At 39.8% G+C, this 27,780-nt stretch overlaps 2 protein-coding genes across 7 annotated transcripts in view; both read right to left on the bottom strand.

Moving 5' to 3' along the window:
- Nucleotides 1–1,353: 1,353 nt before the first annotated feature.
- On the bottom strand, nucleotides 1,354–22,862 carry sfxn5a (sideroflexin 5a). 2 transcript variants are annotated; one of them, XM_026152374.2, is made up of 14 exons: nucleotides 22,685–22,854; nucleotides 19,750–19,818; nucleotides 18,635–18,712; nucleotides 17,872–17,898; nucleotides 15,078–15,132; nucleotides 14,546–14,571; nucleotides 14,353–14,406; nucleotides 13,825–13,881; nucleotides 13,639–13,704; nucleotides 12,257–12,347; nucleotides 8,552–8,667; nucleotides 8,239–8,324; nucleotides 4,253–4,370; nucleotides 1,354–2,316 (listed from the first exon to the last, which is right to left on the bottom strand). In XM_026152374.2, exons 1-14 carry the CDS (start codon nucleotides 22,730–22,732, stop codon nucleotides 2,239–2,241), a joined length of 969 nt encoding a protein of 322 aa, XP_026008159.1. In that variant the 5' UTR covers nucleotides 22,733–22,854; the 3' UTR covers nucleotides 1,354–2,238. The 2 variants fall into 2 exon arrangements, with proteins under 2 accessions (XP_026008159.1, XP_080150192.1); XM_080294066.1 differs by having other exon boundaries at nucleotides 2,223–3,790; nucleotides 22,685–22,862.
- Nucleotides 22,863–23,811: 949 nt separating this feature from the next.
- Nucleotides 23,812–27,780, bottom strand: part of rab11fip5a (RAB11 family interacting protein 5a (class I)) — a 31,170-nt gene continuing 27,201 nt past the window's right edge. For all 5 annotated transcript variants that reach the window (XM_026152044.2, XM_026152043.2, XM_026152042.2 and 2 more), the window contains one exon: nucleotides 23,812–26,758. In XM_026152044.2, the coding sequence (XP_026007829.1) occupies nucleotides 26,501–26,758 (258 nt within the window). In that variant the 3' untranslated portion in view covers nucleotides 23,812–26,500. The remainder of the gene's footprint in view (nucleotides 26,759–27,780) is intronic.

The raw sequence follows: 27,780 nt of genomic DNA on the forward strand, positions 1-27,780 counted from the left end.
GTCTCTCCAGACGTGTAGGTTTAGGAGCTGCTGCTGCTGTTGTTGCTGCAAAGGTGTTAGAAAACTCGACCGAATCACTGTGGGTTTAATCAGGATTTTCTCATTACTTGCTTTCTGGGGGATGATTGCAGCTTTCTGTTTTCTCAGTAAAACGTACAAATTACACTGGCTTTAAAATTCCTCGTTGAGTGATAAATCATGCAGTGCAACGCACACACAGAATTACACGTCTAATTACTGAAAGAATGCTGCTAACTATGCCCTGGTAGCATTTACACGGAGCTCAAAGTATAGCTGAAAAACTGAAATTATAGGGCACAACCCACAGCACCTTTAGAGATGACGCTGAAAAACATTTGCTGGCTGAAAAATAATATTCAACATAGATGTAATTAGAAATAAATAAATGCAATATATCACCGTAACCACGTTAAGCAATTTTTATTTTTGTTATTTTATGGCTATTTTATTGTTTTTATTTTAATGTTAAATTAAAAAAATTAATTTACTGAATTTCAGTGAGATATTACAAAGCTAGTAAGCAGCTTCCGGTGATGGGACGCCTTGATCCTGCATTATAAACGTCTCAGCTGTTGGATAAGCTATGGCGGTGGAGCCACTCTGCTGGACAAATTATGGCACAATTTCTCAAATCGCATGATTTTAATGAATTGTGGCCTTCTTAAAAAAAAAATAATAATAAAAATTAATGACATTTTCTGCAACATGTTTTCCACAGCTTTATGATATGCAAATATCAGCCAACAAATATCAATATCGTTCAAGTTCTGTTAAAAAAAACAAAAAAACAATACCTTTTGATTACCAGTTTATAATCTTCCTCAAAGGTTTCATATACTCACCTACAAGAGACACACAATTGATCCCCAACCACACCCCCCTCTGGATTAATCAGACAGATGCTGATAAATCCACTGTGGGTTACAATTTAAATTACTAGCTCAAAAGCTACAACATGGTGCTTTGTAACATCAGATGACATTACAGTTAACAGGCCAGAACTAAATCTGATGACAATAACTTGGTGAGAGATGTGCGTCGTTATGAATGGGGTTTTGTTTCCATTTATTCATCTCACCCTGGTTGTGTGCCATAACTCACACCCAGCAACCTCCACTGATCCTGCATGTGGCTTCTTGTTGAATTACGCTGGAGTGCAGCCTACTGTGCTGTGTTCCCTCAGCAACCGGGCAAACATACTAATCACACACATCACAGCAAACCATCTTAATACTTTGAGAATGTTTAGATAAATCGAGCATGAATATGTACACAGAGAGAGCGAGAGAGAAGTCTCTGGTTATAAGACTAATAAAAGAAACAATTTGGAAATAAAATGTCACAATTGTGTATTTATTTATGCTTTTGCAATATTTGCTTAATTATAATGTTCTGGTTTTCACTCTGAACCAAAACTGCAACTTTTTTATTATTTGCCATTGTGGTTAGAAACTGAGTCACTCTTTCACTGGAGGAATTTAAAGCTGATAGTGGTCACAGGGAACACTTGGCTCATTGAGATCCAAGGAAACTTAAACAAACACAATCAGGCTGTGTATATATTTGTTGTGCAGACACCAGAGAAACGCAATTCACAGCAAAGCTACTTTAAAAATACATAAATCAGTAGTTGCGAACGTGAGTCACAGCACCCCAAGAGAGCAAAAATAATCATTCAGATTCAAAAAGATTGATCTTGGCTGCTTTCTTATTTCCACGTTGATTGAAATACTTCCAGGTTATAGACATACATCGCCTTGGGTCACAGGAAGGTACTGACTCATATTGAAGGGTCAAAAACAAAAAAAAAAGGCGGGAAGCATTTGTATCTTCATTTCATTCACAGTTTACACATTTATTTGTCCAGACATTTTAATTTGCCCATCTTTGATCTATGGTTAGCGGTCTGCTCGTTGTGGAAAAAGCCTCAAGGAACCAAGCAAGCTTATGGGTTTTGTTAACCTAATTAATCAACCTAACTGGGCTGTTACCCTCAAAATGCACTTGTTTGGCTTTGTCTCCTCGTGTTGTGATACATATTTTCTTATCACTGTTGCTGCTGATTCTTCGTATCAGCTGTTGTTGTCCAAACGTGTGCTAAAGCCACTGCAGCAGCAGCCAAATTTGACACAATTAATTCCCTGGCAGCGTCGGGGCGGCTCGAGCCACGACGGGCTGCGCGTCCTTTCTTCACATTTCAGTTTTGGTAGCGATCACTCAAAGTCCTTTATTGTATGTCACAATCTTACAGTCGGTTGCCATGGCGATCTCTGGCTCCAGCTGATCTACACTGATCTGTGGGAAACCAAAGCAGGACAGAAAAGGTCAGTAGTGCAAATGGAAATATTTCGCACAAATCGTCAGATATAACAGCTTCGATGCAGTATGTGCGTGCTGTATATGCAACCGTATATCACCGACACGAACCGCTGCATAGAGACTGGAAACTGACTGTAATTCTCAAAGGCTTTAAATGTTCTGTATTTACTGCTAATGTGCAAAAAGAGCCAATTTGCCAGATTAAAGTCTAATTTGAGGTTTGCATCACCTAATATTTGAACCAGAGACAGATGGCTGTTGGAGTTGGAGGCAGAATCCTAATCAGACATCTTGGTAGGTGTGAAATGGGGAAGTGGGACAAATTGAGTAGGCGGGGGGTCCAAGAGAGTGGGGCATTCATGTTGCTTTTTGGGGAGATCTTTTTTTTTTTCCCTTTTTTTTTTCATCTGCTATCCTTGTGAAAGTGCAAAAAGGACTTGTGAGAAGAAAAAAAACACAGGCCCCTCTGTGGAACTGGAGGCAGCTTTTCACAGGACTGTTGGCGGCACATATGTCTGAAGTTTTTTGCCATATGGCTGTCTGAGCTATTTCAAGTGGTAATTAAATCCTAAACATTTTAAAGCCAGAGCTGGTTGGCTTGTGTCAGCAAGTCATTTGGCAGAGAGGAGACAAAGAGAGAGGGAGATGGAGTGGAAAAACATAATTGTGCCATTGCCGTTTAATGAGTAGAATGATACATACTGAGGCAATAAGGCTAAAGTTAGATCTCAGCCCGCTAGTCTGGATGGCATCAGTGGCGGTGAATAAAGGCAATGGTGGCTCTGGGCAGATCATAACAGAGCAGGTTGAGTCTCAGAGGGCGGCGCCTCATTAGGACAGCGCTGCTGCACAGCTCAATGGGAAATACTGGAGAGGTCAGGAGACGCTGGTCACCGACATCATCATTCAACCTGAGGCTTTACATTTGCAGCTCTGTGTTTGCAATGAACAAAATCTCAGGACTGAGCATGAGCAACCGAGCATTAGGCAGGAGAACAAAAACTGTGCCACCGCAGAGACTCAAACATTCATAATTTAGACACATATGCTCGAACACACATCCAGCATATCTGCAATTTTAGAAGACCCAATATAAAGCCCTGCTTAAGTCTGTTCTGTTTTATTCAATGTTGAAAAATTACAGCGGGGGAAATGATTATTTGATCTCCTGATGAACTTGTAAGTATGCTCACTTCAAAATAAATGAACTGTCTTTTTTATGGTATTTTCATTTTAATGCAGAGAGAGAAAATCAAAGGAAGAAATATAAAATGACCATCAGTGAGTCTCGGTTTGGAGCTCCATGCAAGATCTTGGCTCATAGGATGAGGATGATGATGAGAACGGTGGTGGATCAGCACAAAACTACACCGGAGGAGGTTGTTAATGATCTGAAGGCAGTTGGGACCACGGTCACCAAGAACACCATTGATAACACAGTTCCAAAAATCTTTGGAGGAAGAGAAATGCAGAGTATGACCCAAAGAACATCATCCCCACAGTCAAGGTGGAAACATTATCGAATTATCGATCGAATTTCCCAGAGGAACCCACCCGAGGGATTAATAAAGTTCTATCTCATCTTATCTTATGCTTTGGGGCTATTTTTCTGCGTAGTTTAGAAGACGGCTTCCTCAGTACCGTGATATCTTGCCTGAGAACCTCCTTCTCTCGGCCAGAACACTAAAATTAAATTGGGTCATGGATGGATCTTCCATCAGACCTCAAAACATACCCCCAAGGCAACAAGCAAGTGACTCTGGTTGATAGTTCGTCTCTCTCAATTAAAATAAAACGACCATAAAGATTAGCCTGTTCACTTCACTTCAAACTTACAAATTTAGCAGGGGATCAAATAATTATGTCTCCAACTGCATGCTCCTTAAGAGAAAAAGAATTGGGCATGAAGTACCTGCGACATCTGTGGAAACAAACTGATGGCAAGCGGCAGAGCCAGGCTGAAGGCAGCGAGACACACGAGACTGTGGACAGGCAGGACGAGCCTCTTTTGTCTCTGCAGGAGAGGGAGCCTGACGGGAAACAGAGAAGAAGAAACAAGTCAGTTGTCAGCCATACACCCAGACCATGGGCAAAAGCAACAGGTTCTCACACACAACACAGTGCAACATAGCCTGGGCTGCATATATAGTCAACAAACACACATATGCTATGAGTGTTTAGGGACCAACCAGCTACACATTTTAAAATAAAGGTGAATAAAAGCTGGATCATCTTATTATATTTATAATCTTCTGTTGAAAACTTTAGGTTCTGGCCAGGGTCCCAGCAAAATGTGCTTAAGAAAGGAACATGACAAACACCCAAGACATTGACGGAGTCTCCAACTCTGTTCAGGTGCCAGTCAGCACAAGACCTATGCAGCACTAGGCAGGCTACTTTTCCACACCATTCATCACCGAAGTTAATTCAGTGCAGTTAAGCTAAATAAACCCCGGCAAGAAAGTCATTTGTCAGGACCTGATAAAACTCACGTGGATCAGCAGGTGAGCAGATCAAAACATTTTGATTTCACACACACACTATCAGCTGTCCACTCCGTCGTTACACATGTTTAGCTTAAACAAGCCTTTAATCACCATTTATGCAGTTAAAACTGAACCGCATGATCCTTTGCTAACATTTTGCAAAAGGTTTCAAAAGTGTATTCCCATGAGCTAAAGAAAACAAATGCATGTTAATTTTTTTAAGGGCATTTAATAAATCAAACGAATGAAATATGTTTCTCCTCTCTCTCCTCGCTAACCCTCCACTAGGATAATCCCCCTCTACATTGAGCGGGACAGCGAAGCTCAGCAGGAGCTTGAGAAAGAGCCGCTCTGTCTCTCCACCGCTAGCGACGCCTCTCCCCCTAACGAGGAGAGCTACTGCCTAATGAGAGAGCTCATTAACACATATGGCTGCCATGGTTTAATTAGGCTCCGTGCACACACACGCACGCGCATACACACACACACACACACACACACACACACACACACACACACACACACACACGTGGAAAACTGCATTTTGAACAAAAAAAGTCAACGGGAGAAAAGTTGCAAGGTATGTGAGACGTGACAGGAACTTGGATTCGGGCTCATGTGCAAAATTTAAAACCCCTTTTTGGTCAGGTGAAAAACCTGAAACCAACCAAAATCAGTGATATCATTTAATGTAATACTGCATTCACGGGATCTGACTACAACCTGGCTAGTGGCCATATTTTGGTCAAGGTCTTACCCAGGTTGAACTGTTTACATGGACCTGTGTCTCCCTGTTACCATGATCAAACTGGCTGTTAGACTATCCCCTGCTGACCTGTGGCGAAACACAGCACTAGATGATGATGGAGGAAAAAAATAAAAAGCAGCATCATAATCAAATTTAATATTGTTAGTCGTTCTACTTATAACTAAGTGCATTACTGTGAAATGAAACAGCAAATAAAAGCATCAGAAATTAACACATAATCAACTACAACTGTTTTTCCCCTTTAATGTGGACTAACAGAAACAATTTCTAAATTACTAAATCTAGGATATCATATTTATATTGTTTATTTTTATTATACAAGTGTCCTAGAGTTTGCCCAAAATGTGCCCAAATGTGTTCCCATTTATTAAAAATGAATTCCTGACAGCGAAACGGTTCATTTTTATTCACTCGTTCGCTTCTGCCGAGCCATCATTTGATTTATTTTGACATGTTGGCCAGTTAGAGCAGAAAGAAGCGTGCAAACATGTGTCAAGAGGGGTTGTGTAATACAGACTTTTCACAAATGTTACAAAAAAAGGAAAAAATAATGGTGAGAATGTCTATTTTTAGCAATATATCTTTGGTGTCATATTTCAATATGAAAGAGCCTTAATATGGCCAGTTTTGACCATTGTGTTTATCTAAACAGTCTCGCTACTGCTACTGCAGGAAATATACTATCATTTATATTATTAAATTGTTATAAATAACACCTGACTTAGAATTTAAATGCTGAAGCAGTAAACCTGACTCTGAATCAGGTAACCTGGGTATCTTACAGCAAATGGAAATTCCCATTGCAGATTAATGTAGTCTGGGACTTAAATAAATAAACAGATGAAAGTCCAGAATTCACTGCACCCCCTCACAGCTACTGAAGCACATGAAGGCCAGAACCTGCAGTCACTCCCCGTGTATCTGTTCTCAGCAGTGTAATCCATCACTGAGGGGCCGCCCGGGGACGTGTCTCCATCCCCTTGTTCTCGCTCCATTGAGAGCCAGTGAAGGCGAGCTGATGTGGAGAACGGCTGAGCAGCGCTGCAGCCAACCCTCGGAGATCTACGCTCACCCCACCGCTGCTTTCTCTCTCGCTCACGGTTCAGTCATTCAGCTGCCAGGAATCCCAAACACACCTGGGCAGTCGGCCCCACCGACTGAGCCCGCCCACTCTGAGAGGTCTAGACAAGTGCTGTCAAGGATCTGCAGAGACCGCTGCATTCCTCGCTGCACCACAGGCACAGTCGCGCCATCGATCAACGGGCATCTGCATAAACACCCTTTGCCATTAAAGCACCGTTACCGTCATCGCACACAACGCTGAACCAGTAGAGCTGATGTGCAGTATCGAATCAGTATTAAACAACAGCCGAGTAGATAACGAGAGAATCGCAAATATTCTTTTCTTGAACAAAAATTGGACGGCTTTATAATTAATTTGTGGTAATTTAATTAGAAGACAGCTGGATCCTTGAATTATTCTAACTCATGAAACTTTCACCTCCTTCATTACCGCCATAACAGCATAATCAGCCTCTTTAAAAAATAGTTTATGGAGTTTGATAAAGACAGTGATTCTCTCCATTAAGACTTAATTAAATTAGTTATTTTCCTGCTGCAAACACTGGCTGTTTGGTCTTCTTTTCCTAAAAAAACTATTCATATCAAAATGAAATCATATTAAGGAATGCATTTAAAGTGCAGAGCACAACCTCACTACTCGTACAGACAACAGAGGTCAACATCAGCAGTTCCAACAGACACAATCTACAATTAATAGCATAAAAAGCCAGAGGAGTCAACTTTCCAGTGAAAGGAAGAGATCAGTCTCCATTGAAAGTCAAGATTATATTTTCATTTGAAAGACATTGCAGGGAATTCTTTATTTGATCAGGAACAGTGTGGTTCTTCTACTGTTATCCTGTTTTTGTGGATATAAAAGCGATGGATCTCAACAGCACACTTTAAGACAGACGATAAGGAATCAGAAAATCCAAACATCTAAACGGCATCAACATCTTTCTGCCTTCAGTCGTCCGATACATTCACAGGATAGCTTTATTAGGTGCACCAATCGGTGCTAGTATCGGGTTGGTTCCCGTTTTGCCTTCAGAATGGTCTTAATTCTTCATGGCAGAGATTCAACAAGACGCTGGAAACATTCCAGACATATTGACATGACAGCATCACACAGGTGCTGCAGATTAGGCAGCTGCATGTCCGAAATGCAAATATCCCATTCATATTCAAGAAGCCAGTCTGAGATGATTTGAGCTTTGGGTTATCCTCCTGGATCCTGGGAATGGGAAGGTCATCAGCAATACTGCTGTGTAGGCTGTGGCTTTTAAACAAGTCTGCCAAGAAAACACCCCAAATACCATTACACCACCACCAGCCTGAAACATTTATATAAGGCAGGTGGGATCCTACCATCCGAAAGCTGTAGCAGGAATTGTTTGGCACTGAAATGGCAGCAGATCAGCTGTTTCTGAAATACTCGGAGTGGCCTCTGCATCATCAAGAATCACTTCTCTTAACAATTCTGATGCTGGATTTGAACTTCTGCAGGGTGTCTTGTGTTAAACAGCAGCTGAACAGGTGGAAACACACAATGGCTAAACTAAGTTGAGAAGTGTTTCTTACTTTTCCAGTGCAGACATGATCAGAGGAGGAAGCACCAGGATTGGCATGGGCATGACTACTCTGGTCAGGGCCGTCTCCAAGAGAGCCTGCATAAAAAAACATAAACCAGGAATATTAAAAAATACAAATAAATTTGCTTTGAATCTGGGAAACAATGCAATCATTTAAGTGTTTAAATGCACGAATACTGATGTGTGAAAGCAAAACACTTAAACTTTAAATTGTTTGCTATTTAAAAGCATTGTAGTGCATATGTTGCTAAACAGCAATACCAATAACATGATCCATTTAATTTTCAGAGCTGAGGACATACATGCCTGGCAGCTACTCTTGATGTTCCCACCACGTTGCCGTTGTTGTCGAGCACGCTGATGCCCTCTGACAGCTCAGAGTGTCTCATGAGCACCACGTTGCAGACATTTGCACTCGCTGTGAAGACAGAAGAAAGTTTTTTAAGATCAAAGGGAAACGTGCCACTGCCACTAGGAATGTAACATACAGTCATATTTGGAATGAGGAAATCGTGATGTTATGGACAGAGATAGAAAAGGTTTTTTTTTTAAAAGCACCGTTTTGACAGCCTTAAAAGTAATCAGTCTACTAACTGATAAACAGGTTTTCTATGAAGACGCCCACTGGAAAAGGGAGGTTTGATTTCCTTTTATAAGTCCTATAAGGATGAAGGACTAAACTTTGTTTGTTCTGAACTGCATGGATGGATTCAGAAGTTGCACATATTCTTTTTCAAGATGTAAACTCCACATCAGTGTCCTGTGATTATTAAATATTTGCTCAAAAATAATGAAGCATCTTGGCTCTAAGGATGGTAATATCAGTCAATGGGTCACATGGCTGGGTCCACCACTTTGATGAAATTCAGAGTGACTAACCTGTGGCGCTGACTTTTCCTCTTGGATTTCTACGAGCGTGACCTTTTGTTTTCTTGTGAAATATATTTAAAAATCTGGACTGACATTAAATTTACTACAGACCCTGATGCGCTACAATAACTTTGATGAGCCTTTAACTTTTTATCATGAAGTGAAAAATCATCATTTGTCCAAAATGTTGTAATGTAAGAATCAGCATAAAACTAACTATAGAACTGGCAGCAAGGCAGTAAAACTGCAAGGACACTCAGCTGCCAACAAGAAATAATAATACTTTAACACACAGATTGATTAAAAAAAGAAACTTGTAATACCCGTACATAATGTTTCTTTAAAATTATATCATATAAGGCTCAAGTCATCACTTATTTGTTTCCTTTTTGCTAGAAAAATAGGAAATAACTGCAGTGTGTACATGCAAACATGTGCAAATATACACAGAAATACAGTATATTAGGCAAAAACAGAGTTTGTACAATTCTAATGACATTTAAAAGTCAGTATTTGGTGTGACCTCATTTATTCTCCAACACAGGCTGAACTCTCTTAGGCACTCTCCCCACTGACTGTAGCCCCAAAGCTTGGCAGAGCCTCCGCCGTGCTTCACAGATGGCTACAGACACTCACTGTTGTACTTTTCTCTCAATCTCCTCCGTCCACACTGACAATGACTTGAATCAGACTTAAAAATTGCTTTCATCACTCCATAAAGCCTGTTGCCACCAACTTTCAGTCCAGTTCTTGTTCAGTTTGTCATACTTCAGCCTGTTCTCCTTGTTTACTTTCCATAAGAACAATGACAGCCACCCTTCTTTCACTGACACATGGATCAGCTGACGCGTTGGCTGTATCACTCAGGTCCCGTGTGAACCCTTTGCTGGATTTTTTCCTATTTCTTAAGGATATAATTTTCAGATACTGTTAATCAGCTGTAGACATTTTTTAGGCCTGTCACAGTTTCCTCAAATTTTTTGAAGTCACACTGCACGCCACGCTGCAATAGGCCAAGCTGTTGACTCTCTGGTAATCACCTATTACTCAAGATAATTCATTTTAAAAGATATAAAGAAATGAAGCATGGCTCAAGACTTGCACAAGACTATTCTTTCAAATGAAATAACCTATTAACTACATTAACTCAAGGATTGGCACTAGACCTATAATACAGATAAATAATTTCTGTTTGCATATTTACATTAAATATCTACAACTGCATGTTATTTGCACATTTTTGGTTACACAATAATGTTAGATGAGCAGCCTATCATTGATCTACAGTCCATTTTAACACATCAGGATATGCAATTAGGTCAGAAAACACCACAGCTTAAGAAATCGCTTTTGCCCTTGTTCCCTCCTGTAAGGAAAATCATCTCTTGTAAAAGAAGCTAACAGGCTGAACTGACATTGTTATGAAAACTCCAAACTGCCAATTACCACCGCTGAGTGTCCCTGTGGAAGACACTGAACTCCTGTTTACTCTTCTCACTCCTCAAATGAAGAACATTATTGCCATGTCATCGTGTCAGCGTTTAGAAAACTGAAGCCGTGCCTCTGCGAGACTCTGACACACACAACAGTCAGATCACAGAGAGGCTGGCAGGTTGACAAACAGCGGCGTTGCTTCCCTCTGATTATTCACGAAAACTAAAATGAACACAAATGTATGTTAATATAGATTAACCTTTCTTCTTGACTCTAATAGGAATAAGACAAACTCATTTTAGAGAGTTTAGTGGTGCTGCCCCGAGCCTTTTTAATTTAAGACAACAGCGTTCAGAGTTATCTCTACTAAAGGCCGCAGGGCTGCCAGGTCGCTTTGTGAGGGGAATTCAATTGACTGAGCAAATAACTCTTTTTACCTATAAGGGATTTTTTTACCCAGACCAGTTAATAATAAAAAGGGACAGACAGGGTTGTGGCGAGGAACAAACAGGAACAAACACTACAGTTAAATAGAAACTCTTAAACACATAAATAAAAGCATCAAAGTAATTACTAAATTAAATTGATAAAATGCAAAATCTGCACAGCTTAATGTTGAAATATCTGCCTGTCATTTGTAATTATTTAAAATAATTACATTTGTGTACATTTTAATCATCATCTCATAACTGGTGGTACACTCACAGAAATACATCCAAGAATTTTTTGTACATAATTACTTTCTAAATATCACAAATAATGACAAATAAGACAACAAATAATTAACCCCCTAAATTTCTGCCAGCGTGGCTTTCCCTCCAGTTAAGGTCTTCATAATCTAATTGAATGACAGGCCGCCGCTTGATTAGGTTATTACAAATAAATCTAGCCTTAAGTAAGCAAACAAAATCAAATGGGCGAAAATTCAAACGGCCCTTTGCTTTCGTTCGCTTCAATTAGCCATTTTAATTACCTCTTATATTGGCCTAGCAAAACAACAACAGGAACAACAATGAACAAACAGAAATCAGGTAAATGAGGCCTTGACATAGACGCCACTTTAAGGGTAATTATCCAATTTGTTTGCGGCAGCAGAGTTCTAACAAGCAGCCAATTACCAGGCAAAGGCTGCGCTGTAGAAACCTGTTGATTTAATTAGAAGAACCGCCATGGTAAGGAAAGGGGGGGGCAAGCAAACAATTTAATTATGAGCCAGCAGCCCGGGGCATTCTGGGACACGGGTCTATACCCCTGGGTGTGATTGTGTTTGCGGGAGAGTGGCATGAAAATCAGCTTTGTGGCTGCACACACAAAGCCGGCTGTCAACGCGACGGTAAGCCTGCAGAGAGGAGAGCGGGCGGAGGGGAGCGGCGTGAGTCAAAAATCGCTCTATTTAGCTTTCATACAGGGAATTATTGTGATCAGAAAACAGCTTAAATAAAAAGGTATAATATATCAAGAGCAAGGAAAAGAAAACAATCAGCTTGTGTGTGCGTTTTTTTAAATATACCTTTTAATAGCAATTATTGCAGAGCTGTTAGCCAAAGGCGTTTCATTTGTTTCTATAAAACCCCCAATTGTTTTATTACTATTACTAAAAAATATCTAAGCTATGACATTTACTTTAAATGTCCATCCAGGGCTTAACCCTTCTCTGTCCCACGAGAAGCTCACCTGACTTTTTACATTTTTATTTAACTTACCCACTGCTGGGAAGGGGATGAACCTCTGCACCAAAAGCCTGGTGGTTGGGCTGAAGCGGCTCGCTCTCTGGATTAAAACGTTTAACCCAACCTGAAGATAAACCAGACACAGATGATATGATCAGACACTGTGTGTGTGAAAAGCCAGCACAGAAAATTTGGAATTCAGAGCTCTTTCTTTCAAAGGGGATGAGCAGAGCACGAGAACAGCCACCACCAGGCTTAAACATACAAGCATCAGAAAAAGGATCACTGGGAGAAAGTGGACTAAAATTATGGGCAATGTGTTTAAACATTTGATGAACGTAACTTTGCAGTGTTTTAACATTTCAGATTGGTGCATTCAAAAGGCTATATTCGCTCAAATAACACACCACCACGCCACTTCATCCTCCAGCTCCCTCTAGCCCTGCGGGGGGTCGTCACCAGAGCGGACGTTTAATTGGAGCGTGCCTGCCCCCCTCCAGGGATGTCGTACCAAACTCCAGACACCCCGCAATTTCTTTCTGTGCTTGCTGCCATTGTCAAGCCTGAGGGCATCAGCCGGATGAACACCCAGCAGGACCAGTAATTGGCTTGGTTGGAGCTCCTTGTCCACACTAAGGGTTGTGTCAGGCAGGTGTGTGAACGGGTATTACGCCCCTATGACATTTTATTCTGTGGTGACATAGAGGTAAGAAGAGACGTTTAAGTGATTGGGATATTATGAAGTCTGCTTTTTTTATAGTTATGTTGATATCCACCTTATTTGAAATTTTGCCATTTTGGATATTTGGTGTTTAACTGAAGAAGTAATGCGGTGAAAAACCACATGCTGAAACTGCACAGAAGCCCAGATTACCAATATTTTCTTCTGTTATCAAGGTGGTTACAGGAACCCTTCGTTTAGTGTATGTAACAGACAAATTAATAAATAATCTGCAAAAAAAAAGAAGGCTTATTGAACATTTTTTTCCCCATCTGTGGGTAATGAAGGGATTACAAAGACCTGCTTCTATACATTGTTCCTAGTTTCAGTGAATTATCAGTTAACCTGATGGATCCTTAGATGTCGAATGAGACTAATACTACTATTTGGTGATTTTCAAAGTCCTTTATAATGGCCGATATAATCAGAGATTTTTTTCAGACACAGCACATACACAGATCCCGCAAATAGTTGTTAATGAGTCTTTAGTCCACAACAAATCATGGATTTCTCATTTACATTACTTGGATCAGCTGGTTGTTGGGTTTGTGGTGTTCCAAACATTTGTTGCCAGCAGGGAAGTTGCACTGTTTTGGTAGAAAAACTATGCAACATCAACACTCATGCCAAGGTTGAAGGCTTTACTTTTTTGGTTTTTCCTTTATCAGTCAACACAAGATTTGCTGGGACTTACAGCAATGGACACTGCACTGGTAACCGCCCCAAGGTATCCCAGCAGGAACTTGGAAGCTGGAGCTGGCTAAAGTGGCAGAAAACAAGAGGAGACAACATTATAAAAGCACTTTAGCTGAGCAACAGAAAAAGGCATTTGTAATGTGTGTAGTAATGGGCCAGCTGGGATGCCATGCAGGTACAGTACCTTGGAGGCATTGCGGTTGCTGTAGTTAACACAGGCATTGTGACTTTGGTTCAACCACTGCCGTACAAAGGAGAGGAAAGTGAAAAGTATAGTAAGATGTAATAAACTGCGATAATAATAAGTTTCATTTAAGGTGATTCTCCTGTGCATTTAAAATCAGCTAAAAGAAGCATCTTAACCTACAGGCTCAGCCACTGGCTCTATCAAGCATACGAGCAGAATCAGTGACAGAAGAGACTCCGTTATTTAAACAGTGGCAGCCTCTGTCTCACACCACCCGGATTTCTTATAATTAATTCTTAATTTATTCTATTCATTATTGTTTCTGCTTTTTTAAAGCATTTTCCATTAATCCCGCAGCTTTACAACTGATCATTCTTAGTTTTATCAAAACAAAATCACATCATAGTCAACACTTGCTCATTCGTTGTTTTTCTTGAGGCACTACCTACAGCATATGTGCCATGTTTACAAAGTGAAGTAATTTAGAAAACCAAACTACGCCAGCGATGAATTTCGAAGAAATACCTGCCAGAAGACGGTAGATGCAAGTGTTTGATTAGGGAGAAGGAGGCCAACAACCTGCAAACAAAGAAAGAAAGAAAGAAAGAAAGAAAGAAAGATTTCATAAAGGAAAATCAATAAATTATCATTATTTGTAGCATTGGTATTGTATGAGTGTGTGCTTTGGAAAAACAGAGTTTATGAAAACCACTCTTACCACTGGTGTGCCAAACGGGATAAAACCTGGTAAAAGATGATCAGTATTACCACTCTTACAATTTCGCCTCTACCCTTTTTCTCAGATTTACTATAAATCTATTCTTTTGTGCAGAAATGTCCAAGCCCTTCAAAAAACACTGTTCTCTTCTTTCTAACTTTGGATCACGAGGCCAGTTCCTATTGGTCTGACATTCATGTGGTATGTTGGTAATTACATGTTAATTGCTTCTGTCCTTTCCTTCTTTTCTTTGTTCTCACTTCCACTACGGTCATCCTACAAAAAGGGTGCTTTCAAACTGAACCAAAGTGCTAGCATTTGCTTCTTCACAAACCCCAAGTAGATCTCTGTCAGCACAGCAGAGAGGTTTTAATCAGCGCCCAGCTGAGCGTGACCTTTTCCAGGCCTGAGACAACCTGAAGAGCCCTGTTGAGCCATGACAGTCTCTAAGGTGAAGACGCCTCCGTATTGGACCACTTAAAAGCCCCGAGATTCCCCTCCACTCCAAAGTTTCCACTCTTAGATACGCTACCTGACATCCGAAAAGGCATGAGGATCTTCTCCCCTGTGTCGGGGTGGATGATGGCCTGTAATAAGTGCATAATGATAACAATCAGACAGTAATGAGCACCGAATGATTTGGGTTAAGTCAGTTCATATGACTTATAAAGAGAGCACTGCTGTGAAAATAACTAAAAGAAAGTTACTGCTCAGGGTATTTAATATTAACTTGAATATATAAAAACCACTGAGAAAATGGTTTCAAATCAATAGATTAACCAGTTATTGCTAATCGACTTATTTATTTACATCACTCATTTAATCATATTTCAGGAACAATGCATTGCACTTGGGGAGCTTTTGAAAAATAACCTTACTCCTTTGACAAATATAACAGTTTGACATGTTTGCAGTAATTTAACAAAATTCAACAAAAGTTGTTATCTTCACAAGTAAAAGAAAAATAGTGACTGAGTTGTCGGATACAGTATAACGCTTTAAAGCAAGCCAAAAGTATTCACCACAGAAAAAGCTCCCTTTAAGAAGCTAAAGATGCTAATGCTAATGTAAAATACTTGGAATAACAATATGCTGATGCATAAAAGTACGAAACACCAGTGTCATTACCAATTGTGGGGTGCCGTAGAAACCCAACCCTAACACTTAACGCAATATTTACAACAAATCTAATTTCTGTTATGGTTTGGGTAGCGAGAGCTATCGTTTTTAGCATGTTAGCATGCTATCATCTTCTAATTTATATTAAAACACAAAGTAAAGTTGAACCAGGCAGTTTTCATGGACAGTTAAGGGATGTCTAGTGAATGAAATTTATCCTGCAGACTGCCTGCACACACTGTCAGCTGAATGTACGAACTGGTTGCAACCACATCGAATGGCTTAATTAACTCCCCCGAAACAGGGAGCAAATTTTAACAGCAGTCTTTTCAGCTAGACTAAGGTACGAGGCATTTTCAAGGTTTACCTTCTCATCTACCACACAAGAAAGCATTTGATCAGTTTCAGATTCGTTCTACAACATTACAACAACTTAACCAGACGGTCAAAGTGATAAAGAACCACAGGAAGGACCGGCAACATTAGGTAAGGCCACCATATAGCCACGATTCCAGTGTCACTGAGTGAATCTTGGATGACATAAAGAGACAGAAGCAGCCAAAAGGAATTATGGGAGGTATTTCTAGACAAATAGGAGGCTAACTTTAGAAAGCCCATTTACTTTTAAATGATTTTAGAAGGATTGTGGGGTGTTTTTTGTCAATTCTACACAAATATTCAAGCAATTACACCAGACATTATCCCGTCAGTTTGCTATTCCCACTGTTACAAAGTAGATAAGACAGATGATGTGTCTTTCCCCCACTGCCTTAACACTGATCAAATCTGCAGATTGGAAAAGAACGAAAGCGATTACACTGCTTCCTCAGGCTCATGGAGCCAAGCTTCGACTTGTGAAAGACCACATACGTACATGTGATAGATATACCACTATCATGGCTGAATATAGATTTTCCTCTTAGTCTTGAATGAACTTGGGATGCAGTAAGAAAAATCTGGAGACTAGTTTAAACTATAATGATCTAACAAACTACACAAAGAGTTCTAGGTCTTTAACACTCAGAAAGAGTATAAACCTTAGAAGCACATAAATAAGGCAAGCACCATGCTGAAGGATAGGTCGGTTTTGGGGAGTTTTGGCAGTTGACAACCCTGAAACCCTGCAAGAGCACCAACTGTTTCATGTTCTCATACAAAAACAAACCTGGACGTAAGCCAGCCTTCAGTGTTCATATGGAGCCCAGTTTGAGCCGGATTTGGTTTCATTCCTGCAGAGTGTGAAATTGTTTATGTAGACTGAACTGCATATCCTACACATGAAATGGAAGCAATAGCAACCATAATGATAAAAGAAGAGTTACTTACTTAAGATTTGTCTGAACAACCCTTTATACACACATTAAACCTGACCCAAAGACAAGTTTATGTCGACAAGATACATACTTTAAAAACGTAAAGTCCACTGCATCCCATCCGTGGTTTAGAAAATTAGTTCTAAAGATGAGAGGATACTTATGGTTCATCTGTATTTAGAGTGTTTGATTAGATCCTTAAATACACATTTTAGTGTCGAGTTCAATATGAGCAAAAACTGAGATGTAACAGCTTTTAATTTTTAATTTTCCAATGAAAATGCACATTTTATAAATGAATAAGGTGGACGTGGGAAGTCATAAGATTTAAACAGCATCTAAATTAAAGAAATGCCAAACAAAGTACAAAACTAATTTCACAGTGCTGAGATTGCACTTAAAAATACATTCATTAAATAATTCATCAATTCATTACATTAATTAAGTTTTATTTAGGTGAGGCATAAATATCAAACATATAAATCTCTGGCAGTGTTGGACGTTGGCAGTTTGTAAATAGATATTAAAACTTTAAATAATTTTCTCCCACTTTAACCGGCTGCACCTGTAGTTCAACGACTGTCAGCCGTCTTGCAGAGCTGGCACTTCCAGCTAATTAACACTGGAGGTAAAACCGCTTGCCTGCTTCAGTGTCTAATTTTAATGTAGTTACTTCAACATGGAAGCCTTTTTTAATGTTGTTTTTGTACACTCTTTGGTATATTTGCGGTATAAGCACGTAACACCAGTCAAACCTTACCCGCTTCGAATGACGTTACTTTTTTTTGGAGTGTTTCACTTAGATTGGACCCAATAATGACATTATATAGAGATGGATCGTATTTCATCTGCTTCTCTTAATAGACAAAGTAAGCAAAAACAGAGAAATCTTACCTGCTTTATTTTCTGGGCTTGCCAAAGCTGTAAAGTAAAATAAATAAGAAAAAGTAGAAAGTCTTTCAATGCTTCTGTGTTTAAGGGGGATAGTTTGTCTGTCTACAATATAGTTTACAAATTTAATATGTAAAAGAAAATTAAATAAAAAATTACATTAAAAAATGATGAAATTTCAATTATTATATTTTGCAATTATTAACAGGACTGTACGGTTAATAATATTGTTGAAATTAAATTAATTAAAAAGACTAAATTTGGTTTATTTTTACAATTAAAATTGTTTGTAGTACATCAGCTATTGCAAAAGCAGTAGACTTGAAAAGAACAGATATTTCAAATTTAAATATTTCATCTGAACGTTTAAACAATTAAAAATATTGACTGTAAATACCTCCTTAGATAAAATAGAAGGTTAAGTATATTCACAGAGTCTGCTTCACAGAGAAATTACTGTACAACTAATAACGAATAAGTTGCTTCAACGGTGTAAATAAAAACTAATTATTAAAATGTTGCAACAATATAAACTTCGTTCATACCATAAATATTTCCCTGGCACAAACATTAAAGCAGCTATTTTTGATTTAGCACTCAAAGGCCGGTTAGTGCCTGCAGTGCACAGATAATCCACTCAAGGGCAGGAGACACATGTCAGACTGCATAGAAGAGGCTTTTCAGAAAGGTTTGCAGCGTTTCAGATGCTGAATTCTCACAAACTGATGTTGATGTGAGTTTTCAACTCAAGCTGACGCATATTTACCTGAGCATTCGTCACTCCCAGAGGCAGAGTTCCTTGCTTGAAATGGTCAAGCAGCTCGACGCACTCCCGCAGCCGTTTCTGATGTGACGGAACATGAGAGTCAATAAAATGTGAAACCAAGTCTGGCCACTCTCGCCTCTATGTCAGCTTAGATGTGTATTTGCCCTCCTGCTATAGGCCTCAATGTGTGATAATTATGTTTTACTAAAACCTCCGTGATGATTTTCATGTGACAAATGAGTTCCCTAAAAGGTAATGAGGAGCTTACTGTGGTGTGATCATTGTCTAATATGGAGGAAAATACAAGGTCATGAGGACCAATTTGTTCTAATGAGCTCGCCATCTGTGTGTGTATGTGTGTTCACGTTTCTGTAATTGTGCGTGTCAGTGTTAGCCGTGCACTTTTTTCTTTTTTTTTTACTGTATGCACAGGAGGTCATGTGTGCGTGCGACCGAAGGCAAATCAGGGCTGTCCCTGTTCCACTGTCTGAATTAGGGGCAAGTTGAGGCGATGCCTGGCCCAGCAAGGTGTCATGTGTATCAGTTTGGGTGTGGGTGAGTGTCTAAGCATATGCACTTTCCACCCCTCCCAGCAGCCCCATATGTCCACACCTCATCACATCCCGGGAGGTACTGCAGCTATTAGTGTCACCAAAGAACCCACTAACAGCTTCATTACCCAGAGCACTAGAGCTGTGATGGCTCCATGAGCAAAATTACCACAACACAACCAAGAACTGTGGAAATGTTGCAATGAGCAGAGCAGCCTAACATTTACAGAGAATATCCTGTAACCTAAAGGTGGCACATTTGCTGGCAGTAGCTGAGAATCCTTCATTTTAATTATACCTTTGAGGTTTTCTTCCTTTAATTCAACACCTCCTTCAGTAAATTTTGGCTAATGTTGAATCCCACAAGATTATTGTGCTGCCGTTTTAGCCCAGCTAGGAAACCACTGCGGTTATATAAAACCTGACTTCTCTAAAGATCACCATCACAGATCATCTGATGGAGTTTAATGTCATTTGTATGCAGATATTGTGATACTGTGGCTAACTTGGTAAATAAGCAACCCACGCATGTGATCCATGTAACAAATCCAAAGGTTTGTTTACCTCTGTCACAAAGAGCGTGCTGGGGTCAATCACGTCCAAGAAGTGCCTGAACCGGCCAAAAAACGTGTTCTGAGAGACAAACGAAATGCACATTCATTCATTCATATACAAAGCAATTGTTAGCAATATTGTTTTTTTTATTTAAAGACCAAACATTAAACTGCAGATGCAACTTTAAATATATAATCAGTGGAAAAATCCTGATCTGGAATGTATAAGTTCAGAAAGTCCAACTTTCCACCCAGTCTGCATATAAATTGTTGATCAATTATATGCAGCCAAATCATGATTATGAATCGAGAGCCATGGAGATTCCAGCTGTCGCCCAGTAAACAGCAATATTACCGCTCGCCAGCTGTTTAAACACGCCAGGTGGAGCCTCCTCATTAATGCCAGAGACAAACTGTTTCCTATCTGCATCTTTTGCACACCCAAAACTACTCACACCGTTTTGCAATTAATTCTAATAACGACTGTGCCAGAAATACCTTTCGAGAATTTATTCATAACCGAGCATAAGGAATAATTTAGGGGAATCAGCAACGTGCCACGCAGCCTCGAAAGCCTCCTATCCCTCCCTAACTGGAGTTTAATTACACTAACTGCTAATTTGGATGAAAATCTGGTATCTGACTCACTGCTGTGCCTCGTGACTTCCTGAACATATGGATGGTTTGTACAAACATGGCACAGGGGAAAAGTTGTTAAATCTGGTACATTCAATTACCCACCAGTGCCACTCCAGTTTGACCAGTTTGAGTCGATACTCGAGTGGAACAGACTTGTCTCAGCTTTACTGGAAGGGTAACAGGGGCTTAATCTTATCATTATGTTGTATCAGATCCTGATTTATGAAGACGCAGCCTTTTGAGTTGGTTTCCACATTTCAGCTTCGTCTGAAATTCCACTTTCAATGGAGTAAACTTAACAGTTTTAATAAAAGAAAATTCAAAAAAATATCTCCATGTAATAATTTCACAGGATCAAAATAGGGAATGCTGGAAATTCAATTTTTCCACAGTTCATGCCATACCGTTATACAGATGGAGACCTCCCCAACTTAGACCAATAGAGTTGGAGTTAAATGCAAATCACCTCAGTGATGGTTAAAAAACTATGAAAGCACAGAAATTAGAGCTACCAAAACAAATAACCATCCTCTGGAACAAGAGATTAAGCTTTGGTCTTTTTCAGGACATTGTCGTAAACCCTACAGAAAATTCCCAGCAAACCAGTACTTTCTAAAATACTCAGACCAGCTCACCTGGCACTCAAATCACCGTTCGTCCTCATTCAGAAAATTAGTTTATGAGCAGAGAACATGCCTACATGGCAAAATGCATGTGGGCTAATCACATATTTGTGTTGACCAGCAGTTGGACAGGTGTACCTAATAAAGAGGTTGGTGAGTGTATACATCTTATGTCTTATGTTCTTCTTTTTCATTTTTACTGACTCAATATATTTGTGTACAAAAATACCATAAATTGATGTAAATGTATATTTATAGCAGACTAAAAAGTGTATTACACAATAAATCTTCATTTTCTGTTAAAACTTAACTGATTCACCTGGGCGATGGTTTTTGTTACATGTGGCTTGTGGTGCTGAACCGCTATACCCCATATAGAGAGCCGTTTATGACATTTGTCTCATTTATCTAAATGAGGCATATAAGAAGTCAGACACCAAAAGAAGGTCGTACAGTTCAAACTGATAAAGTAATAAACATTTCTCTGAAAGAGCCTCGAAGGTGCAGGCTTGTGTGTATTCGCTTTTGAGGGCACTAGGGTTGAAATATAAAAGGCTAACATAAGATGGAATAAAAGCATATCTCATGGGATACCTGTATGATAACAGCTGACCTGCATATTTTCTGTTAGCACATACAGTGAGGGTCAAAAAGCATTTGAACAACAACACAGTATTTTGCAGTTTTAGCTCTGTGTGCCTCCACAGTGGATTTAAAATCAAGCAATCAAGGAACTATTTAACAATTACAGATATTTTTCAGGAGCTAAAAGCTTGTTGGATCAACATAATTTGAAATAAAATGACTGTTTTTAATACTTGGATGAAAATCCTTTGCAGTCAGTGACTTTCTGAAGTCTAGAATCATTGAAAAATATTCAGTGTCTCTGACTCGCTGCTTTCGATGATTTTCTGCACTGTAAATCGCTTTCTGATCAGTTTTGCAGCATTTGTGCCGAATCGGAGCACAGAGTATATCCCTGTATACTTCACATTTCATCCTGCTACTTTTATCAGCAGTCATGTCATCAGTAAACACTAGTGACCCGGTTCCTCTGGCAAGCATACATGACCGTGCCATAACATTGCCTCCACCCTGATTGACAGATAATGAGGCATGTTTATCTCCTTCTCCATACTTTCCCTCCCTGCACACTGTAGTACAAATACATCTTGGTTTCACCTGTACAACGATTGACACCAACCACTGAACAGTTATTTTTAAACCCCTTGAATAGAAGCTGGAAGCCTTGACCTTAATCACATCTTGATTTTAAGTCAAGAGGTGGTGTGCAGAGGCTAAACTACAAAAAGCTGCGTCGCTGTCCAAACATTTATGGACCAGCTGCATATTACAGATTTTTACAAGTTTACCTTTGCTCTTGTGATGCGTTCAATGCCCAACTTCACCTAAAGCCTTTCGGATACAGCTTTAAAAGTCACAAGGCTTCACCTAAAGTTATGGTATGACTTTCATTTCAAAAGCGCAATAAGATATGATATGGTATAATGGTCCTGATATGGGTTTAAGAATCCGCCTGCGGGACAGCGCATCTAACCACACACACGCATAAACACGCTGACACGGTGAGTGGGTGTGGTCTGTTTGCCACGCAAATTATGTCCAAAAAATATATTTTGTTACAAGTGTATCTGTTTATGATCAGATAAAAACTGCAAGTACCTGGTCGAAACGAGACTTGCCATACTGGAAGGGCGGATATTCAGACATGCCGCTTCAAATCACCGCCAGCCCTCTTCTTCTCTGAGATTATTAAATGTTTATTTCTTTCTCACCCTCCAACTAACTTTTACAGCTGTGGGACTGCCGTCAAACAGTCAGCTGGCCAAGTTGCACTGTTGGAAATGTAGTTTTTCCGGTCTGCTTCGCTCTGACAGGACGTGGCTTTAACCCATTTACAGGATAACTACATTTCCCAGAAGAGCTTGCATTGTTTTCGCCTCTTTTAAAACGGGAGGTTAATGTCGAAAGACCTGCACTGGGTTTGGAGTACAACGGTTAAAAAGAGAAATGCTCTTGGTGAGTGCGAGGTTGCTTGAGCTTATAGAGGATAACATACCCCCTAGTGGTGGTTCTGAGGAGCAAACAGTAGCAGCTTGCATTATACAAATGTGCAACAGGGTAACCCAGCAGGAGTTGGGTTTGGTTTGTAAATTTGAGTTCAAAGTATATGATGTCATGACACACGTGGTTTTTAGAAATTATGCATGCTTAAAATTGCTGGTGACTATGCAGTATTCAGAAGAATATCAGTCCTGGAGGTGTGTGAGAGCATGTACAAAGGATAATAAAACTGCAGGAAAAGATTCAAAAAGGATATAAAAAAATGTTATTGTTAATAGTGAAGAACACTAATGACTTCAGTGTTCTGGTGTAAAGGCTACGAGAGGTATTGTGAAATCTCCAATAAGATTTCAGCTCCATCTTTTCAGTGTTTTAAGAAGGTGGAACTAATAAAGGCATGACAAATGGGTGAAATCGTGTATAATATGAGCCCAGTCACTGTCGGTGAAAGGTTCCCAAAAGACAGCGTTCAACATGACATAGCAAGATCACTTGTTTTAATATATCACATTTTATTCAGTTACTACTTTGAAGAATATGCTCAATCTAAAAGAGTCAAACTAGTTAAAGAACTACCTGAATGTCAGGAACATCTAGAACTCTGCTGTTTTAGCAGCTTGGAATTGGATGCAAAATTGTAAGAAAAAACCCAGAGTGAAAGATTCTGAGTTTTTTTAAACAATCAGTGGAAATATGGAAAGAAATAATTACCAGAAAACATACGGTGAGCAAGAAACACAAAATATTCTTTATTAAATATACAAAATTTGTGAAACAGAATTGCATCACGGATTGTAAACTTTCCAATCTTACATACTACCTCAAGCACATTCCACCAGCTACACAGTTGAGGAGAAAAATACAATCAGTTTAAACTGAAATGCAAAAAAAACCAAAAAACAAAACAAAACCTCTGTAAAATGGAAGACGTGAAAGAGGATGTGCCGAGTCACACGTAATGTGCAGTCTCTACAGTCATCTATGCAACTCGATTTCGCAATCGCACAGCAGGACTGAGACGACGGGATAGGTCCGGATGCTTGTGTATGCTCGTGTATGCTTTGAGCTCACTGGCTAGTTATCTGTCGTGACGTTAAAAGTAGGCCGAGTGCTTAAATCACGGAGCGATTAGAAAGTGCAGTACGGTGTAAAGAAGATCTAACTATACCGATACCAGACAGACAGGTACAGTTTTATTCTGACAGTTAAGTAGTGCAAGAACATCCACAAATGCTGTTAAAAGTGGCATCCTATCAGAATACTTTATGGTGTATCACTCTGCTCCATAGATTAAGTTTCAAGGCTTCTTTTTAAATAAATATGTACACACTTTATTTTTGGCATTTCACAGGAAATCACTGTTTCTACTCATTTTCTATTGTTATGCATACATTGTACTTTTGTGCAGCAGTGACCTAAACAATATCAAAACAAAGCATTAGAAAAAACTGAGAGAACAGAAAAATATCAGTGAACAGATGGCTTTTCTTTCTCAAAACCTGCCTCGGGCCCCGACAAGTTCAAACGAAGTGCTCGATTCTCAATGAACACCAAAAAACAAAAATAAGGCAGCATTTGGCATTTCAATACGGCATATATGCTGTAGAACGCGGTATATATCCCTTTGTAACACCTGAAAGCTGTAGCGATATGTGTGCTTGAGCAGAAGCATATGTGACACCCAAGACACTGAGGGAGGGAAGTCAAGTACCAGCATGTCGCAGGCATCTTCTTCTTAACGTGGTGTCGAGAACGCACACGTGGGAAGGCAGAAGCATGAGATCAAATAGCTGGGATGGCTGATCCTGATACTGACTGGATACTGAGTGATACTGTCTTCACCTGATAACACCGTGACCCATGCTAGAATCAGTTAGCTTATGTGGCTGAGCATAACATGCCCAAAGAACAGAAAGAAGAAAAGAGGAAAAAAAAAAAAAAGAGGACGGAACAAGCAAATAAATGGGTGAAAGAAAAAGAAGAAAACACCATTCACTTGCTGGCTAAGAACACTTTTGAACATTCAAAGGCTACAATCAGTTCCCAGTAATGTCCACGTGACAAAGGCTGAAATCTGCTCATTTGGTTTGTAGTTTCAAACACGAGTCAGAGCACTCGGTACTTATCAGGGAACATTAGTAGAGTCTTAATCCAAAACCAAACACGCACAGACACACACTCTGGAAATAGTGGCACGACTCAAACGTTGCAGAAAGCCATACCAAAAGAAACATATCAGTGGTTTTGCACATTTTTATCATGAATTTGCCTTTTTAGTTCACTTTGCATGATTTCTATTTGAAGATTTCTTCCTTCCTTCCAGATAGCCAGACTTTTGAGATCATTTCAATCAGGTCTCAACTTGCAGAGACTTGAAACTTTCCCTCTGTTGGAGGAAATGTTATGGTGCCTTTGTTATTTGTTAGCGGTGTTTCCATTGCGTACTGCAGCGGCTGCTGTTGGCGCTTCATTCTGAGTCTATACACAGGGCCCAAAAAAGCCAAATCCAACATAAACTTTCACAAGTTTTACACATGAACTCCAGACAATGCAGGAGAAACTAGGTTAGGGGATTGCCCAGTGAACTGCTCAACACACAACAGGAGATACTGCTGCAAATACTCAATGTGGTTTTCCTTCAAATGTCAGGATTTTTAGTCATTTTTGGCTTTTGAACTGGCAATTGAGCTAGCAACATCTCATTGCACTCCATAAAATGGCGACATTTTCTGAGCTACTATGACATGTAACAAGACAACAAAATGCTCACCCTGATCGATCGTGTCTTGAGAGGCTTTGATTTTCATGCCAAAAATAGCTGAAACAATGTCTGCCTTGAAAGAGGGGAATCAATCTACTACTTGACTGCATGCTGAAAAAAGGCCAACAACTGATGGACTAAATATGCAAAACCACCAGTATGTCTCTTCAGGTTGCTCTGCTCAAGCTACAAAGCTGCAACACTCACGAGGAAGTGTTGGTGTCGTTTCATCTCGAGTGAGGATATAGTCGGATAAACGTCATGTGGACTGAAACCCTACAATTTTCTCTCTTTTGTGATAAGGTGATAGAAGTGACAGGTGAGGTGAGAAGGAAAATTAATTGTTTTACAATCAAGATCCCAAAATTGAAGCATTTGGGTTTTTTAAACCCACCATCTGGCTTTGTGAACCTGAAAACAACCTGAGGACGCGCTACATTCATAAAACCACTCAGACCAAACCCTTCACCGAGGACGGGTTTCAGTACAGTAAAGCATGCCAGCTGGAAAACGTCGCCTCGACATCTCTCAGTGCCTAAATATTTGTATCAAAAAAGACAGCATAGCAGTGAAAAGACTAAAGAGCTGTTGTGGAGGTTAGAGTGAACAGATGCAACGTGAACTGCAAACCCTCTACCCCCCGCCTGAATTCGTCACTTGAATTTGGAGCGCACTTGCAGGAGGGTGGGCTTCTGCTCCATGATGCGCACCAGCAGTGTGTCAATGTAGTCCTCCAAATCTTTGACCTGCGGCTTCAGTTTCTTCAGCTCCGTCTCCCGCTTGGCCAGCAAAAGTTTCTGACGTTCATACTCCGCCTTCTGCCTCTCCAGCTCCGCCTCGCGTTGCACCAGCAGGTTGACCAGTTCGCTGTGGGTCAGGTGGTAGTATGACCCCGCTCCTTCTGTCAGTGACTTAAGACAAAAAGGAAAAAAAAAGGACAAGAAAGAAATATTAATTTAACAGGTACAGCCTTGTGTCTTTTCATTGCACTCATTACAGAATGAGATTCAGGCGTTACATAGCTACCTTGTAGAAAGGAAGTAAAGCTTCCTGGAGATTTCAAAACAAGTTTCTCAAGGTTCAACTACAGGCCCTGCTTTTTCCCCCCCTATTTTTATAAAGAATATTGCGAAGGACATGCCTGTTCCTGAACTGCACCTTTATACAGATGATATAATACCCTACTCAGTTAGCTCTTCTCTAAGTCAGGCCATTTAGGAGATCCAGACTGCTTTTGAACTGCTGCAGCCATCATTGCCTGGTTTGAAGTTGCTTCTTAATACTAAGGAAACAAAACCTATGCTGTTCACTCCCAGATCTCGACAGTGGCTAGGACTATACTGCCTCACAGCAAGAAGGTCCTGCGTTTGAATCCACTTATTGGTTGGGGCGCTTCCGTGTTCAGGTTCTCCTTGAGGTTTTTCTCTGAGTGCTAGGGCTTCCTCCCACACTCCAAAGACATCCTGGTTATTCTAAGCTGCCTGTAAATGTGAATGGGAGCATGAAAGCCTTTTTTCTGTCTGTTAGCCCTTTTCATAGACACTCCACCCCTACCCCCGTCTCCCAACCTTAAACTGGATTAGTGGAAAAAAAAACAAAAAAAACACACAGATGGACAGACTAATGAAATATCCCAGATCTCAAATAATCTCGGTATTCATACGCTAGGAGAAGACTTAGTGTAAAAAGGGTAATCCTACAAATACACATGTGTCTTGCTGGATGATAGACTTTTCTTTAACATCATATTGTGTACACACTGGTTTTTCTATTATCAGAATAGGGCCTTTTTTAAATTTAGCACTCAGGAAAACACTCGGACATAATATGTTTTTAAAGGTTTTCATTATGATTCTATTATTTGTTCTAGACTTCGTGTATCACAGTTATTTGTATTTCATATCAAATTCATTGTCCAGTACACATTCCCATG

The sequence above is a fragment of the Astatotilapia calliptera genome, chromosome 19 (genome assembly GCF_964374335.1).
Source record: "Astatotilapia calliptera chromosome 19, fAstCal68.1, whole genome shotgun sequence".
NCBI classification, from domain to species: domain Eukaryota; kingdom Metazoa; phylum Chordata; class Actinopteri; order Cichliformes; family Cichlidae; genus Astatotilapia; species Astatotilapia calliptera.